The following is a 17,991-nucleotide window of genomic DNA, read 5'->3' as shown; positions in this document are numbered from 1 at the left end:
CACAGGGGTTAACATTCTCACATGCAATTCTAGGTTAAAAATTTGATTACTTGACAGGAATAAGAGGCAAAAAATATATGTATATACAATAAAAGTTTTCTCAGAACATAGCACAGTAGGGCTTCAACAGTAGACTACTACTTCTTGCAAGGAAGACACTTGTTCTCTCTCATACTTTCATGTCTACAACTAACAATAATAATCATGCTAAAACACTGACACAAACATCTTGGGACTGTATATATTTCAACAATACAGCTTATGTATTGTTGTTCTAACTCACCTAAAAAGTCTATAACAACTAAAACCCAGGATATAAACCTAAATGAAGCTTGGGGGTAGACACCTTTGATTTGGAAGTACTTCTGGTGTAAATCTGCAAAACAAAGAGCTGAAACCCCTGTTCATAACTTGAGGTGTGCAGTGAAGCCAGCTGAAATGTCAGCAGCTTGAATCATTCCACTAGGAGGAAAACGTTCAAGAAACTGAGGCCATTAACATAAATGTAATTGAATTAAGATATTAACAGAGTAAATGGCAACCCAGCTCCTCTCTAAGTTATACTGCAGTCTGAGTAAATGCAATCTTAATCAGATAAAGAAATAAAGGTCATTGTTTTGGGGATTTTTGAGGTGAAGAGGGAGAGCAGGAGAAAGGAAAGAGTTTTGCTTTTAAACCTGCATTAGGAAATTGGCAATTCTTGCACAGAGTTATTAATAATTAAACAGCACTTGTGGGTTGAAAAACCAATCAATAATATGCATTAAGATCAGACATTCCTTTAAAAAAAAAAAAAAGGCAAATGCAGGTTTCAGAGGTTATGTATTCATACACAAGAATTTCTATTTACACCCCTAACATCTGTCATTACTATATCAAATTAATCCTAACCTTGAGATTTTCAGACTATAATTCCTTACAATGTTATAAGCCTGAATTAATTTATAAAACATTACTAGTTGCCTCCAGTAATTTCCTTTAGTGTTTCTCTAGTCAAAGATTTAAGGGCTTTTTATTTTGGTGTAAGGCATGTAAAGCATTTAATGAAAATGAAATTTTAAAAGAAAAACAATTGCCTTCTGTCACAAAGTTACTAGGAAATTCCTAGTAAGTCATGAATTAAAGTGGGTTCTACTATGTTAAGTATCAGCTTGCCTGAAAAACAGGAATTCTTGCTCACATATAGTACTACTACAATTCCTAAAACCTTTGTTCACTTTACAGTGATTCATTGCACTTCATTTGAGGAAGGTATCCTAGCAAGATATAAAACTTCTGCTATAGCACTAAATTAAACTGCAGAAAATCCTAGAAAATATATGCTTTAGAAAGCAACCATACCATAGTCAGCAAATGGAGTAAGATTTTTAAGAATCTTCAGTCATTGCCAAAACAATTCACAACTCTACAAAAGTTTGCTGGCTGAACTTTTGTTTACATAATGCAAAGCAGCAGAGTTGACAACACCAGAAACTGATGGCTTATCAGAGTTCCCCATGCTATGCCAGATTTCCTTTTTAATTCCCTAGAAATCTGCTCTCAAAAAGAAATGCAGCACCTTTCTGGCAAATCTGGCATATTTCTTAGTTACTATTTTAAAACGATAAGGATTGTCCAATGCAAAGACAAGAAACGTAACTTCATCCAAGCTAATAGCAGAAAAGAAAAACAGTAGGACCCCAGCTTCAATGACCAGTCCCAGTGTCTATTTACCAAACTGTCATGAGGTCCACCAGCATTTTACCAGAACAGTTAGCCTACAATTTGACCCTAAAATAGAGGAGACAGATATGTTCTCTGACAAAGAAGACTCCTAACAAAAATAAGGAAATAATTTACATTATGAAAGTAAAAATAAAAATAAAAAACCACACCACTCATTAAAGATATAACAACACTTATCTTCTTGCTGCAAACATTCCTTTAGCAATTCCCTTCACTGCAAAGGGCTCCAAAAGGGTGTCAAGCTTCTGTGCTTTGTCTCATAAAATACATACAATGTATCTCAAACACAATTTGCCACATAAATATAATGATTGATTGGATTTGACAAGCCTCTTTCTAGAACAGTAAACACTGAAGCTTTTGTTTAGGGATATTAATCAGCTCTGGAAGCCAAATGTGTCACCTGTGCCAGAATGAAAGAAAAATCATCCCCACCTGCTGGTAGAACAACTACCAGTAATACCAAAAGGGAGAACCATTAATTGAGAGATTTAATCCAGATCCTAGCTATTCAGAGTAGCAGACTTTCACCAGACATTCATCTTTCCCGTAACTGATCACTCTATTAGCAATAACGATCCTGCCCAAATGGCTGTGAAAATCCAAACCATCCAAACTGAAACCTGGAATGGCTTTCTGCAAACTAAGAACTGCAAATTCAGATAAAACTTATAATTTCCCTCCAGTCTGGTCCAGGAACCTTGCATTTGCACCTTAACATACCAAGTGAAGAAAGCATAGACTGCACTGAAAACATCTATATGTCCTATAAAACTAGACTTAATTTAAGAATAATTGAGAAACATAAGTGTCAGGGAATAACATATCAAACTCTTTAACTGCAGCTTGACCATCAGCAAGCTTTATTCACTTTCTTAACTACCACTGGGCAGAGGAAGGTAAGAACATTACTGAATACCCGTTCTCAACTTCAAGTTCCTGTAGAATGGCAAATGATTATGAAAAAATCAACTGGTAAATTTAAGTGGTCAACTAATGCTCTGAAGCAAGCCAAACTGCTGTCCTCAGCTGAAAAAGGCTTATCTATTATGGGAAGGTAATTATACATCCTAAGGAAACATGAAAGTCACTCAGGTAGTGAAAAAAATTACTCTCCATCAGTTTAAACACTGAAACTTTAATCTGTCATATATATCTAGGACCACAACATGATGCTTTACAAGCAACAACTGAAAGAATTACATAGGATAGTATCTGTTCTTCCTTCTAAAGTGATACATCTGGACATTCTCACAGCTACACAGATGTTTTCTAAAATACTCTGCAGATCACTGCCTGACCTATCTGAAGATTTTTTCCAAACTAGGTCTTCCAATGTTTCACATCTGCTAGATGTACACATACATTTTTACATAGTTGTTACATATATACGTACACACAAATATCCATGAGGGCTTCACAACAGTTTCTGCATAGGATGATTGTTTTCAACATCCTCACTTCTATTTAGGAAACCCACCTCCCTCCAGACTGTACACTTGCATACCATATGTAGACTAAAGACCTCTAGCCTGATTATCAAATCCCTGTGAGATTCTGCAGCAATGGGTGTCTCACAGCCTAAAGCCAGCATGGTGACACAGAGAACCAAGTAATTTGAAGGAAATCAGTTCATGGGGCAACGTATGTTTTCACATTTCCAAGTTTACAATAATTAAGCCCAATATTTTAAGCACACCCCCTTCCCCTGACTGACCTTCCCAAGCTCTGCAAATCGCACATGCAGCCTGGCAATTTCCCATCTAGATTTCGCTTTTTACACTCTCACCCTTGTAAATGGTGCAGCGGACTCCTGAAACAAAGACTGATGTGAAGAGCCAGCTTAACAATTTGCTTTCCCCCCTCCCAGAGATGCTCGAATTCAACCACCACTGTGCTTCTGAATCAGCACGTTCAAAAGACCATATGATCTTAGATCTTCATTGTCACAGGAAATCCTGAAACTGAGATAAATGGATGCCCAGCTCAGAAGATACTCTGCGCAATGTATGAAGATAGCAAATACACCTTCTCATTTGTTACTGCTGCTAATTTTGCTGTGTCCCAGTTTTTCAGCCACCTGCAATCAGAATTCAGTTTAGCTGATAAAAAGCAAACGTGCTGCAGTACAAACCAGGAAGTTGCAGTCCTACTAGAAGAATGAATAGTTCCTTTTCTACATAGGAGTTCTTTTCAAGAAACTTAGAAAGGACACCAGGACACAATTAAATCAGCTCACTGAGCACAAGAATTGACAATGCCAGTTTTCCTGTGGACTTGCCTCTATGCCTGTGAGCTCCTTTGAAGATTTCCCAATGTTTAGGAAATGACTGGGGGCATATTCTGATGGCTAGTATTAATAAATGCAACTCTTCAACTGGCACAAGGAGAGAACTTAATAGCCTCCATCATCTGTGGGGAAAACCATATGGATATAATTATTTCTAAGATTTTTAACTTCTGATACCCAGCAACTTGTCTATTAGGTTCCAAAGTTACTAGAAAGGTAGACTGCCGAACGGAACACTGTTTTCTTATTAATTCAGATTCAGAAGTAAAAGAAGGAAACTTGATTACTAAACAAACCAATCAGGTAATTGTTTTTTCCTTTTAATGTCAATATTCCTAGTAATGATTTGAAGCCATTATATCATAACCAAATTGTATTGCGTGAATTCCTCGGAGTTTTGTATTAGTTTGCCTTTTACCTATAGTTCTCTTAGTAGGAAGAGCTACATGGCATGGCAGTATAGTATAATTACAACTTTCAAATCTGAGATTAAAAGATTGTATCTAAAGTCTGGTAAATCTAGCTTAGCTGAGTTTAGTGAAATGCAAAAAAGCAAAAAAAACAGTCATTATGCCTTTCATTGGGACAAATGCATTTTAGTTTATCTTTCATTTTTGGAGCTGCTAATGTGCTAATGCAGTTTCTAACAAAAACACGGCTTGACATGAGCTATCCTGAAAACAGATATCCCACAGAGTCCTGTGAAAATTGGCGTGTCCAAAGCAGCATGCTCAGGTCTTGATTTTCCTAAATGTAAATATTGGGATTGATACTTTCATTTGACCACTTAAGGAAAGTATAAGACTTCCACTTGTGAAGTCTGAACAGAATAACAAGTAATTGTAAATGTGCAGGTTTCTTCCAGCAGGGACTTCTGCTCCCAGTGTTACCTGCATTGTCTGACATCACTGAGAGTTCCAAACACGCTGCATAAAAGGACGGATTGTGCCAACAACATTAAAGGTATGCCAGACTTGTTTGTTTACCTCAAGGGGGCTAATTCCCGTCACACTGCTTTCTCTGTTCTCTGGTGTAAACCAGGAATGACTCAAGCACTGTATTTATACAGGTGTGCAGTTCAGTGAGAAGAAACTCCCTGCTAGAAGGAGTTTTGGTTTACCTTCCTTCCCAAGAAGCAACAGAAACTCGTGGTTTATCATGTTTAAATTTGAATCTTGAGAAAATTATAAAGCGACATACACTTCACATATTGAAGAAGTACAATTTCATAAAATTGCCCTTTTTTCTTTTTTCTTTCTTTTTTTTTTGTTGTTTTGTTTTTAATTTAAAGACATGACCACTTATTCCAGTGAAGCAAGCAGGATTTCTCGAGTTTAAAATAAACTAGGTGAAAAGGGTATGTTTTCCACCTTGCACTGAATTGGCCCTTGTAGGTAAATTGCTTGAATAAGCTCTGCTTGTTGGATGATAATTGAATGAGCTTGGGGAATTTTGACAGTTCCAGGTGCCTGGGAGTTAGGAGAAAATAACATCTGTTCTCATCAAACAGCAGAAAGGCAAATTACAAGTCCCTGTTAATAAATCTGGAGCATGAACATTAAATAGAGAGTAAAAGAGATACATTAAAAATATTTTTTTAAAGTAAAAATATATTATTTTTATTAACTTAATTTAGGAAAGATATGCTCCTACATCTTACTTTGTCTTTTTTTTTTTTTTTGTGCCATACTTGCTCTGTCATAGCTTGCCATTGCAGCTAAAATTCTTACATTCTCTGCACCATGTTCATTGTCAAAACACCCGGACAATTATGCAGCTACACACTGACAGATGCAAGAACAGCCTGGCTAGCTAGATGCCTAAGCACAAGTTTTAAAAATAGACACAAGGCAGAAAGCGCACTTCTAAGTATTTGCCATTGCCTGTAATTTGACACAGTATTTTATATAACCCATGTAATAATTACATTATCTTTTATACTTGAAGATACTTTGATTCTTTCATCCCATCCTCTTCTTTGTGCTTCAGACCCAGTTGCTTACATGGTGATATGAGAAAAGTAACTCCATAGACATGAGACAAGCAAGACTTGCTCTTCTTGAACCAACCTGGTCCTTGGATACGCAGGGCAGAATTCTGGGACACCAGAAGAAAAGGACAGGGGAAATGAATAGAATATTAAAAAAAAAAAAAATCTGCACAGATCATCCCTCCCACCTTCAAGCCTCACAATACTTCAGATGAATGAATTACTGCATTACTGTGGCATGGCAATGATTGCAATTTATGTAAGCCAAGCAGAGGAAAGAATTTAGAGCAAGAACTCCAAGTGCATTCACGCTAAGAACTCAGTCCAGGGACCCTCTGTTATGTGGAAATAATGTAATACACAAACACAAAAAAAGGAAAATTAATCTTTAACAACAGCTGAAGGTTTTTAATATATGGAAAAATCTTTAAAAAGAACAGCCCCTAGTAGGATTTGCATGTTTTCACTTTTGTATGAAGACTTCATATCTTTTTAGTAGCAAAAAGGCTGCAAACACACAGTACCCGTGTAGACAGCTTTACAGTTTAAAGTTTGTCTTAACTGGAGAGTCAAAACTTTAACTCAATTGCCGAAGATGCAGATATTTAGATTTGTCTTCCACTGAATCCATGGAAACACATGGTACAGATATAGAGTAAGGCTTCCTTCCTGTACCTTTCTCTCCCAAGACAGCTAGACAACCTTCTGAAAACTTACATGGCATTCCTATCCGGCAAATCCACCCACAAAAGCTAGGTTAAATGTACAAGCTCTTTGTCTTAACCTAGCATACTTCCTATTTGTGTCCCACACCTGCAACATGCTGACAGTTCTAATTCATGGGAGCATATTTCCTAGCTTCAGCGCAGCCAATCACAGCCTAAAACCTGTCCAACACAAAGATAATAACAAAGTGTAATGAAAAAAATTACACTCAATTGAGATCATGCCACTTTTATATTTACCACCTCATTATATTAACCAGTGTGGGGCAGGGGGGAGAGGCGTTACTCTAACCTATGCTTCAGTCCACAGAGCTACTGACTGTGATCAGTATTTCACCACTGGTTGCCACACAAAGAATATTTTGGGCTAAATGGCTGATTATCCATCAATTCCTGTACAACTGATACAGGTGCTAGACACAGAGCCACATGTGGCAGAGTTTGTAATGAAACTTTCACACTATATTGGCTGGACCCTCTGTGCTTTTTTTGCGGAGGTCAATGTCTCTTTCTCCATGTTACTAAGAGTTACCAGTATTTGTCCAGGTACTGCAAATTTTTGCAAGACTGTAGCAGAAGCTTTTATTTCCCTCTTCATTTCAGAAGACAAACAGAAATATTCTTTGAAATATATTTAGACTGAACTCTGTTTTTTTTTTAATGTTAACTTTCAGGAATGTTGCCAATCTGTTTTTAGCAGATGGTTTGCTATTTAATGACTCTAGGCAAGGCAGAAAAGTTTTAATCAATAGAATCAAAAGAAATGCGGAGAAATTACATGCAATTTTACAAAAATCAAAGGCATTTGACATGTTGTTACTGCAAGCAGCCAAGGAATTGTTTCACACATTACAACTACCTTAAATTTCCTTTCACGTGTTTTCAAGTCTGCAGGCTTCCTCATAACAAGGAGTTTTCCTCTTTCATAAATTTAAAAATTCTCCACCACTAGCTTATTTCTTAATTATGAGAACAGAATCTAGGGCTGAAGGATTAAAAATTTACTCTCAAGAGCTACAATTTGCAACGTAGAAAGCTCTACCTTCACTTCCTTCTTGAAATAAGAAATCAATGTCATGGCTCCCCACTCAGTCCATGACCCAGTATTCTACCTGCTCCTACAGCAGTCAATCATCCTGAAACAGGTCTCCACTAATAAGTAGTGAAACGTGCAGGGTTCACTCTATCCATCAGCTAATTTCTCAGTTACTGCAGAGAGCATTAATAACTGAAAACCCAACTCTAACACACTTCAGGCAATACCTGTCATTTGCATTCACAGACTATAGGAGTCTGTTCATGTTGCCACCATACTGAGATATTATGCAAACATGCTGTCACTTGGTCTAATCAAGTTATTGCTTCAGTGCCTCTATCATCATCCATGAACTCTTCGATGTCAGCCCAAATCAGGCAATGGTGAAGATCCTTCCTACCTTTAAGACAGGGTATATGGATCATCAGTATAGCGATTACAAATACCTCCTCCACTCCCCACATATTTATATATAGAGATATTATATATAGAATATATCATATACATTAAATGTTTGTATATACACCTCCACATTCTTTTGCATAATTTTTTTTTCCTCAAATGAAATTAAGAGGAATAGAATGAACACTATAAAGGTTCTTTTTATAACTACTTTCATGTAAGAAAAAAGCTGTGCTGATAAACTCATTTATGTTGATAGAATCCTCTTTATATGAAATATAACAATAAATCAGTGAAATGGAAATGCTTCTATACCAAAAGCATTTCTGTTACACAGCCTGCATTTACGGAAAAGAAAGCTGCAAGTGGGAACGATCTATCCAAACGTAAGTCTTCGGTCACCATTTTGCTACTGCTTTTTTCTGGCCTTGCTTCTTTAAGTGCATCAATTCAAAAGTTTTCCTGGCATTTTATGCAGCTTTATACAACTCTTTGGAACTTCTGTTGTTGTTGGGTTTGGTTGTTTGCTGTGTGTGTGTGTGTGTTTAATGTTTAATAATTTGAAATTCATTTTAAACTTAAGAGAGCTTTACAACCACAATAAAATATCAGTTAAAGACAAGCTTAAAATCTGTTACGTTCCAGTTTAATATGTCATAATCAGTTATGGCTGACGTTGTAATGTCAGAGTGTTAACTTTGCTGCCTCTTTAAAGAGGAGGACATCAAAACAACAATACCTGATTGTAACATGGGAGATGAATAGGGATACGATTTTCATGTAAATATCGGTATCTTGCTTATGAATTTCTGAATATATGCAATTTATTTCTTATTTCATTACAGAAACTACACATGCTTAAGATTAAATAGTCTGTTTTAAAATACCAGCATAAATTAGATTTAATGGATTTAAGACTTGTATTTCTGAATGCTAGATTTCAGTTTAATTAATGCAAGAAAATATTTATAATAATCTCCCAAATGCTAAACTGGTTTTCAAAGCAACAAGAAAAGTAAAAGGCTTTCAGAACTGAACCAGAAATGGTGCACTGTTTCTTCCCGCTCCACAGAAATTCAATATGCCTTGCTTCATCAGCTTCAACAACACTAGTGGAAACTATTGAGTTTCCACTTAATAACTGTAGTTCCACATTAACTAAAACGGCACAAAATATTCACAGAATCTTTCATAGCCTTTAACTTTTTCTATACTTCTCTCCTCCTGGACCCTCCTCACCGTTACACATGAAGTGAACGCATCTTCTAGTAAGAAATACCACAGAAATTACAGCATACTACTCCCCCACCCTTCATTTAAGCTGCTTAAAATATTCTTGTTAGCACAAGTAGAAGAGGGAAATGCTGTTATTGTAATCACGTGTTGTGTGATCATGCAATATACAGCTGCTAAATTGCAAATACCTCAGAGAAAAACAAACAGAAAAAAGTGATTTTAAAAATTATGCTGTGCTCTGTTTCGCAAGTCCTATTTATTCTGTGCACACGGAAATCCTGAAAGGCATTTTCTCTAACCATAACCTTACTGCAATGATAATCCTGTAATGGATAGGTACAGATTCACTGGGTCTGCTGTGCTGGAAAAGTTTATCTGTCAGTTTTTCTTTTACCTACAGCATGCCAAAGTTTCTTGCAAAGCCTGTGGCAAGTCATGACTTGATGCAGAAAGAAAAGCTTCAGAGGAACGTGAATCCACCATGAAAGTGGGGACTGATAATTCACTGCATTAGTTGGATGATTCGTGAAACAGATCTGTATGTAGATCCAGATTTTAGACAGGCAAGTAACAGAGCTGTTTTCCCAGACTAAAAAAAAAATCTGTATTATCTCCCTAAAGTGAAGGCTAGAATTGCCATTTATCTACAAATATTACCTATATTATCTATGAAAAAATAGAAATACTATCTCTGTTCTTACATTGTCCAGAAAACTGCTTATAGAAATCCTCTTTTCTCAGAGATCACCTGTGGATTTTCCTTTTATTAGAACTGTCAAACACTCACATTTTAAACAAGGGTTTTGATTTGGAGGGAAAAAAAAAAAAAACACTATAAGATTTCCATTCCCCCTCCCACATTATTTGAGACCACAAATTTCCAAAAGATCCAAGCAGAGAATTATGCAATTATGTGGTATTTTAGATGTGCTAATTATAACTTGCATGTTGAGAGAGGTATTTACCTCATACTTCAGAGCTCATGTCAGTCTCAATATCAATCAGGCCCAGACCTATGGTGGAAGAACAGATGTGGCTACCACCCAGTACTGCCATGGTTGCTTTCAGCAGGATTTGCACACTCGCTCTAAGCTGTTACTACCGGGACAAGGGAAGACCTTTTGTCCAATTCATCCAAGCAACTCTAGCAGACAGTCAAACCTGCTACCAACAATGCATATAAATTTGGCCATACTAGTTCCTGTGGTCATCTCCTCTGCCCAGTTTCCGCTGACCTTTCCATAGAAACTAGGATCTCTTCAAGGCAACTGTTCCACTACATATTTGTGCACAGTGATGGCTGCAAGACAGCTGGGATTTCAGCTATCTGCCACGGTGCTATTGTGCTCAACATGCACAGTCAACTAAAAAAAGATTTTTAAAAAGTTTAAAAAAACACCATTCACATTATATAAACCTTATTAATTAGTTAATACAGCAATCTAGCTGATATCACCATAAGGAAAAAATAACAATAATAAACAACTGTAATCAAGAAAGGAATTACTCAATCACTAGTAATAAAATGCAGCTACTTTATTAAAAGTGAGCCTAGACCTCCTCAGTTTTGGCTACTGTGTCCTAACCATGGCAAAATAAATCCTTGGTGCAAGAATCACCAAGAAAGAATACCCTTAATTGCCTTCTAATTATATTAAGAGCACAAAAAAATTAGCTTCAGTAATACTAATAACAAATTATCAAGTTGCAGTTATATTTATCAACGTAATTAAGTCTTCAGTAGATGGTCCTTGAACTACCTGTACATCCAGCAAGCCTTGAAAATTTACAACCTTTTGAATCAGACTTCTAACTGAAAACACTATTAAAGTTTTCTTTAGTACAGCCATTCCTAAGCATGGAAGAACATGAAAATTAAATTCAAATTAATCTGCACTGACATGCAGCAATCTAGAATGACTTAAGAAATCACAGCCTAAAGAGAAAAAAATAACGGGATTAATCCTGTATGTCTCACATATCCAAGTAGTTCGTTCTCTTGCAATTAGTTACATTGGGACAGTAGGTCTCCTTGCTTGCTTATGTACTTGTGAATACAGGGTCCTCAGTAGTGGAGCAAGAGCTGTGTTCCCAGGGCTACTGTCTGCTGCTGATTTGTTTCTCAGAATAAATATACTGCAGTGAGTGCCAAATATACCTAACTGCCTTTGTGCTTGAGGGAAATAGGCTGGGGGAATTTTACAGCTAACAATTCCCAAAAGGAAACCACCACAAGAGTAAGAGACGTGGTGGAGTCTGGCAAATCCAAACAAGTCTGACTGTATAAATCCATGCAGGTAGCCAGGCTGCAAAGGACAGCTATCACAAACAGATGTTTACATACTACATTCTTTCTTCATGTTCGAGATCAGTAAATAAATAAAAGGTAGGTATCAAGTATAGGATTTACTTATCCAAACTTGTAAGTGGCTAAAATAAAGAGTCTGGGTTGACACGGTTCCCAAGTTCAAAATACCCAATTTGTGAAAGTAATTCATTCCATCCTAATACCTGTCCAAGACACAGGGAATGAGTCACACTGGAGATCTCTCCTTCCCCAGCTGACCACAAAAGGGTGATTAGATATCCAACTATGCGATAGCTAACAACAGCTGAAGTAAACCCACAGAGCAAATCCTTCTAAGCAGCAGGTTGAGAGATAACACATGAAAATTTCCCAAATAAGTCTACAGAGTGCTTGACATGTCATTTATTTACACCAACAGATGCTGCAGCATGCAAAGATGAGGGATAAAATTCCTAGTACAAAACAGATGTCTTAGTAACCATCTATTGGTCTTAGATAAGAATTCAACTGCTCCAGAAATAAACTGTGTATTTGCAACTTTAACTTGGATCTACTGTACATATTAATTGTATGCAATTAATCAATTCTGTTTAAGTTCCTGTTGGGTGGCAAAAAAGTAACTTCATTTCACAGATTTCATAGACCAGAATTTTTCAAAATAATGCTAGGATACAAATATCTTCTGATTAAAACTACAAAGTTGAAAAATATAAAATGACACTGCATATTATGACAAATAGCAGAGCGTGTATGTCGTGTCGTATGGGATCCCTGCTTAACCATAGCGTAGCTTTCCAAGAAAAATGTTCAGCTTATCATCTGCGACAGCCTAAAGCTAGGCTGAAGAAAATAAATTGCTACCTTATTGATAGTGTTGTGCCTCTTGTCGTTGTTATAGACTAAGTATCTGATCAAGAGCGTCCTGCCTGCTCACATGATCTTCCAACCACACACACACAACTTAGGGCAATTCTTTAGTGACAGAGCCAACACACGATGCATTATTAAGATGAATGATGTGTTCTGATCTGTCTGATGCACTCTCATATTGATTTTAATAAAATTAGTCTTTGGAGTTTTATTTAACCAGTATGTTCCTTGTGAACTTGACAGAACATACTGTTTTCGAATAAAATTAAGAAAAAAATATTTTGAACCTTATGTTGGAAAGACAGACATTTTATTTAATACAATATTTATTAACTTTAGTTCTTTATAGCATTCTCTCTGGTAATAAAACTCAAGAGTAATAGATGATACGTTTGCCACACTCCTTTGTTAGACACAAAAAAGACTGCACTTTGTATAAAACTATCCATGTGGTCTCTTCCTTATTTTCCTTCACAAAGGTGCACACACAAATCATCTCAATAACCACCCTATCTTGTTTGCAAAGTCCACAGGAACTGGAAACAAAGTTTCTCTGACTGGCCTGCTTGCTAGAATAAAACCTATGACTCCTGCTAAAGCTATGGGAAAAAATATTTAAGTGCTAACCTTGTAGAATTCAGATGAAACTAACACAATCAATATAACACACTGACATAGAAAGGTATGCAGGTCATCATCAGTGTAAAATGGTAAGGATAAGTAAAAAAGGTGAGGTGATTTGAAACAAAACCATCTCATAAACTGGGGTGGACCACAAGCCAAGAATTCATGATTCCTGAGCTTAAGCTCAAGTTCCAGCCTCATGCTGCTGTTCCACAAAGTACTTCTGTCTGTGGTCCACATCGCCTATCTAGACTGTAATGCTGCCAGTCCTGCCCACCATGGAAGTCTCTGTCAGATGCACGATACCTGCGTAGCATGTCCATAGGCTAACACAAAATAACATAGGAGGAGGAAAGAAGAAAGAGAAGTACCATAAAGGTAGAGCAGAATCCACTGGCAGCACATGCTCTTACCTCATTTCTAGCACCTGTAAATTATGTGTAAATTATGTGTAAATTATGTGGTTATCCTCCAACATGTGGGTAAGTTGGGATACGCAGAAGTATAGGATATGCAGTATAGCAGGTACATAATTGTGCATTCCAACTTTTCTATTCTGGGCCAATACTACTACCAATATTTCCTTTTCCACACTGTTCTTTCTGAAAAGAAGGCATGCATACTTTCATTCTCTCAGAATTTCTTTTACCTCTTTTCAATCTAACACTTTTCTTGCCTTGAAAATGTCTTTGTAGAAGTTCATACTTCAAAAAACGATTTTTTTTTTAAATGAAGGCACCTCTTATTCCTTCTCATTTCCACCATATTTGATATAATATTGCAAGATAGCAATTTATATGCTAAAGGAATTCCCTGATGGCACCTAATTAAACAATTCAATCAGAAAACAAATTAAAATGAAATACTAGAGTAACCCCATGTGTAAAATGCTGCAGTTAGAGCTTTCTGGTATTCGCAGGGTATCCTGTGGAATGCCATTCTATTACCCTTGCTAATTTTGTGCCTGTTCAGCACTGCAGAACATCTGAGTTATTGACACCTTTCTCCAGCATAAAAAAGGAGTAGCTCAAGCAAAAACTTTACAGCAAACTACAGGTAGTTATTATCTAGTCCAGCTATTTGGCAGCTGGTTTATTCAATTTATGGTAATGAAACCCAAACTTTTAACTTCTTAAAGCTGACCTTCAAACTGATAAGCTTGAAGCTAACCCAAACCCCAGTCAAGCTTGGAGTATTCCTTCCAATGACTTCTGTGAGTTCTGCAACATGACCCAGAAGTCATAACATCTCACAGTACTAAAGCAACATCTGATTAAAATAACATCTTATTCTGCAATCTCTGCCACAGAAATTCCTTGTGAAGCTCAGTAACTATGATTTCGAAAGTACAAGTACAGAAAATCCATTTAGGGATGACAATCTGCAATTATTTATTTTTTTATTATTATTATTTTTAAAAGTGGTTTCAGTAAGGTGTGAGAACTTTGTAAACTTTCCTTCCCCCCCGCTAAAAAAAAATTTATATTCTAGTACTTATTACCAAACTGTTTGCTTATTTTTAGAAGATTCTCTTCATTTTTCATACAAATGTTATTTAAGGAAAATATTTTCTGGTTTGGTTTTTGTATAGTCACAAGTTGTCATAAATTAATTTTATGCTTTAATCCATGCAAATCCATCCCTTTCTCTATGACTCTGAGAAGAATCACTGTCCAAAGTAACATGCCAATCTGGTCACTATTACTTTCCTTGAAAAGAAGACTATCAGAACTTCACACCTACAAAACTGAAGAAGGTATGCTCTAGCCCTATTTGGACGAATTTCCTGTATCTAACTCTTAACAGCATCATTAGAAAAACTGCTGCCTTCATACATGCTTCCACAGTGCACTCCACTGGCACACAGAAAAAAATATATATTTTCTTTTTAAATTCCTTTTCAGTAGTCAGGAAAAAACTCAAGGACTGCATGAGAGAAGTTATAACTTGCAGGAGCTGCTGTAACTCATCCTCCAAAACAAAACAAGGAGAGGGGAAAAAAAAAGTATTTTACTAATTTACCCAAACTGACAAGACTATCTGACAAATGGAGGTACATGCAATCTGGACAGTGATGTGTTACATATTAAGAAATGAATTAATACAAGCCACAGGAAAGCAACTGTGCCTTAATAGTGCTGCGAACTTGTGAGCATTGCTAAGCGGGGGAAGCCCAATTCATACAGGATTAACCACCCTGCCCACTCCACCCCTCTTTAGACTGCCAAAAGAGCAGTTGGCCAAAGCTGCCTGGAAGGAGGGGAGCTTTGGTGCACTGGTGATAGGTATGCTTTGCTCTGCCTTTGCAGAATTAGGAGAAACTAGAACTCGGATTTGAACCTTCAGTACAGTTATGCGGAAGCAGAAAAAGATGGTCCCTCTAGAGCTCTCATTTACCCGCCACCCTCCTTACTATCCAACCCACATAGCAGACAGAGGGAGTGACTGTATGACACCATGCAGATGTTGAAAATATAAAGGAAGATGCTAGTTAGAGATCACCCAGCAAAGTAAAGACATGCAAAATCCCAGTCCCCCCAGAAATACTCATGTTCTTCCCGCTACTTGGCCACTTCAACCCTTCTCCCAGAGCTCCCATTAAGAGGAGATCGAATTAAAAAGGTACTACACAAATGAGACTGTCCCAGTTAAAATCCCAAGTGGCGTCCGGCACTACAGCAGCACTAAGGGAAAACCTTGAGCACACCCGGACGCACACACTCTCCACACGGACTAGCAGAGTCAGGCTTACAAGGGAAGGAGAACAAGAATTCCCCTCGCGGCAACCCATTTTGGCAAAGGCAAGTAACAAATACGAAACAATGACGAGCACGACAAGATGAGAAGAGGCTCTCCTGCCCTTCGCGCCGAGCCCTCCCCCCGGGGCCCCGCATAACCGAGACACGGGCACGCTCGGGGCTGAGGTCAGCTTTACTACAACGCCGAGCCGAGCCCAGCCCGGAGCCCTCCTCGCTCCGCCGGGCACAGCAGCCCCGAAGCCCCCGTCGGGTGGAGGCGACTTCCCGCCAGCGGCCGACCGGGGCGGAGGGAGAGTGTGCGGTGCAGGTCCCCCCGACGCTCCCGTCGCCAGGGGACATCACCGGGAGGGGACCACCGGGGACCCCCCCACACACGCACCGGGCGCTTCCGGGCTGAGGAGCGGCTCTGTTCCGATCGCGACACGAATGTCACTCACACACACACACAGCCCAAACGCGGCGAGAGGGGATGGAGGGCGGAACACGGAAAGCGGCGGGTGGGTGAGGGGGAAAGCAAGCGGGAGGGAAGGTGGTACCTTGTATGTGCTGCTTGATGACATTTTCCAAATGGTCCAGCCTTTCTATAATCCTTAAAGTGTCCCCTTTGTCTTCCTCTAACTTTTTTTCCGAGATCGGCTCCTGCACTTTCACATAAACACTGGCAATGTAGTTGGTGACCCAGCCCACGTACAGCAGGCAGATGATGTTAGTCATTCCACTCAAAATCACGCAAGTGGACACTAAAGTTTTGGTTTTCCTGGTGCACACCATCCTGAGATCGCTCCATATAGCTCCAAAAATCCTGCGATCCAGAAAACAAAAATAAACCGCGATGAAAATAAATCCTTTCCCCCCCTCCCCGAAACGGAGACCACTCAGAAGTCAGTAAATTTCCATGCGAAAAGTTCTCTAATCCACAGAATAGAAATATTTGTCGCCTACCTAGAAGGAGAGATGGGGGTGGGGAGGGTTGATAATTAGAATCCTGGATTTTAGTACATTCAAATAGCTGAAACTTTGCGATAGCCGTGGCGACAGCAGCCCGCAAGGCGTGCCAACCGGCGGGCTGCCCGCTGCTTTTAGGCACCGGTTCCTGGCTCGGGCATCACGGCCGCGAGCAGCCCAGCGGCCGAATATTGCAAACTTTGTTCCCTCCGCCGCCGCTTCCCATTGCAGCCGGCCTCAGCTCCACAATCAGCGGTGGGAAGCCGCTCGCCGGAGAGTGGGGCTCGCTCGGCCGCGGATTGACAGCCCCCGCCTCCAATAAGAAGCCCGCTCTGGCGCGGAGGTTGGTGCCATCACCGTATGGCCGACGGGGGCCCAGCGGGGCGGGGTTACGGCGGGGCCCACCTGCTCCTGCACGCACACGGCCGCACACAGACACGCCAGGGCCACTCCGCCGCGCTGCAAACTCGGGAGGGAAGGCGGGGCGGTGCCTCCGTGCTATGTCTGTATCTGGTCGCAAAGGGAGGCAGCCGACAGCCCCGTTGGCTGCTAGGTGAACGCGCCACTCCGTGCCTGGCGGGAGCAGTCGCGCTCATGAAGGGAGATGCTCGCACCAAGTCATCCATTTGCCGGGAGGGGCGTGAAACCGGCGATATTCCTTTGGCTCATCTGAGCTCCGTAGCTCCAGCTATCCAGCGACCAGCCACTATTAGAGTAGGTGTTTGTCTTGGACACCGTTTGTGTCTGGTTCCCCCCACCCGGGGGGGTTGTTATTAACAGCTGCTGGTTGCTTGCATCCACACCAACAAGCCTCATAACCATCCATCCCCGCACGCTGCATTACTCCAGACTATGTTATATCAGAGCACATCCTGTCCAGAATTAGCTTTGGTATCACAGACATCAGTAACCCATAATTAGTTCAGCATATTCATGCTGTCTTCCTCTCTTCCTCACCTCACATCTTATATACACTTTTGGAAATACACATAAAAAAGCAAAATTCGTCTCAATAGGAAATCACGCTGATTCGAGGGAAGATAGCACAGTAGAAGAATCTTTCCCATTCCTATTAGATAAA

The 17,991-nt window shown here is 39.2% G+C and overlaps 1 protein-coding gene across 15 annotated transcripts in view; it reads right to left on the bottom strand.

The window, feature by feature from the left end:
- Positions 1-17,991, bottom strand: part of GALNT18 (polypeptide N-acetylgalactosaminyltransferase 18) — a 312,077-nt gene that overhangs the window by 208,965 nt on the left and 85,121 nt on the right. For 12 of the 15 annotated variants that reach the window (XR_004779229.2, XM_035550273.2, XM_050711301.1 and 9 more), the window contains exons 1-2: positions 16,908-17,205; positions 16,502-16,767 (exon numbers count right to left, since the gene is read on the bottom strand). Coding sequence is in view for 13 of the 15 variants with exons in the window: in XM_035550273.2 (XP_035406166.1) it covers positions 16,502-16,736 (235 nt within the window). In the remaining 2 variants the exon portion in view is untranslated. Of the gene's footprint in view, positions 1-16,501; positions 16,768-16,907; positions 17,245-17,991 lie in introns of those variants that run through there. The other 3 variants (XM_035550277.1, XM_050711302.1, XM_050711306.1) reach the window with 3 other exon arrangements.

This window comes from Cygnus atratus, chromosome 5 (genome assembly GCF_013377495.2).
Source record: "Cygnus atratus isolate AKBS03 ecotype Queensland, Australia chromosome 5, CAtr_DNAZoo_HiC_assembly, whole genome shotgun sequence".
NCBI lineage: Eukaryota > Metazoa > Chordata > Aves > Anseriformes > Anatidae > Cygnus > Cygnus atratus.
The sequence above is the reverse complement of the archived record's forward strand: the minus strand, read 5'-3'. Positions and strand labels throughout refer to the sequence as shown.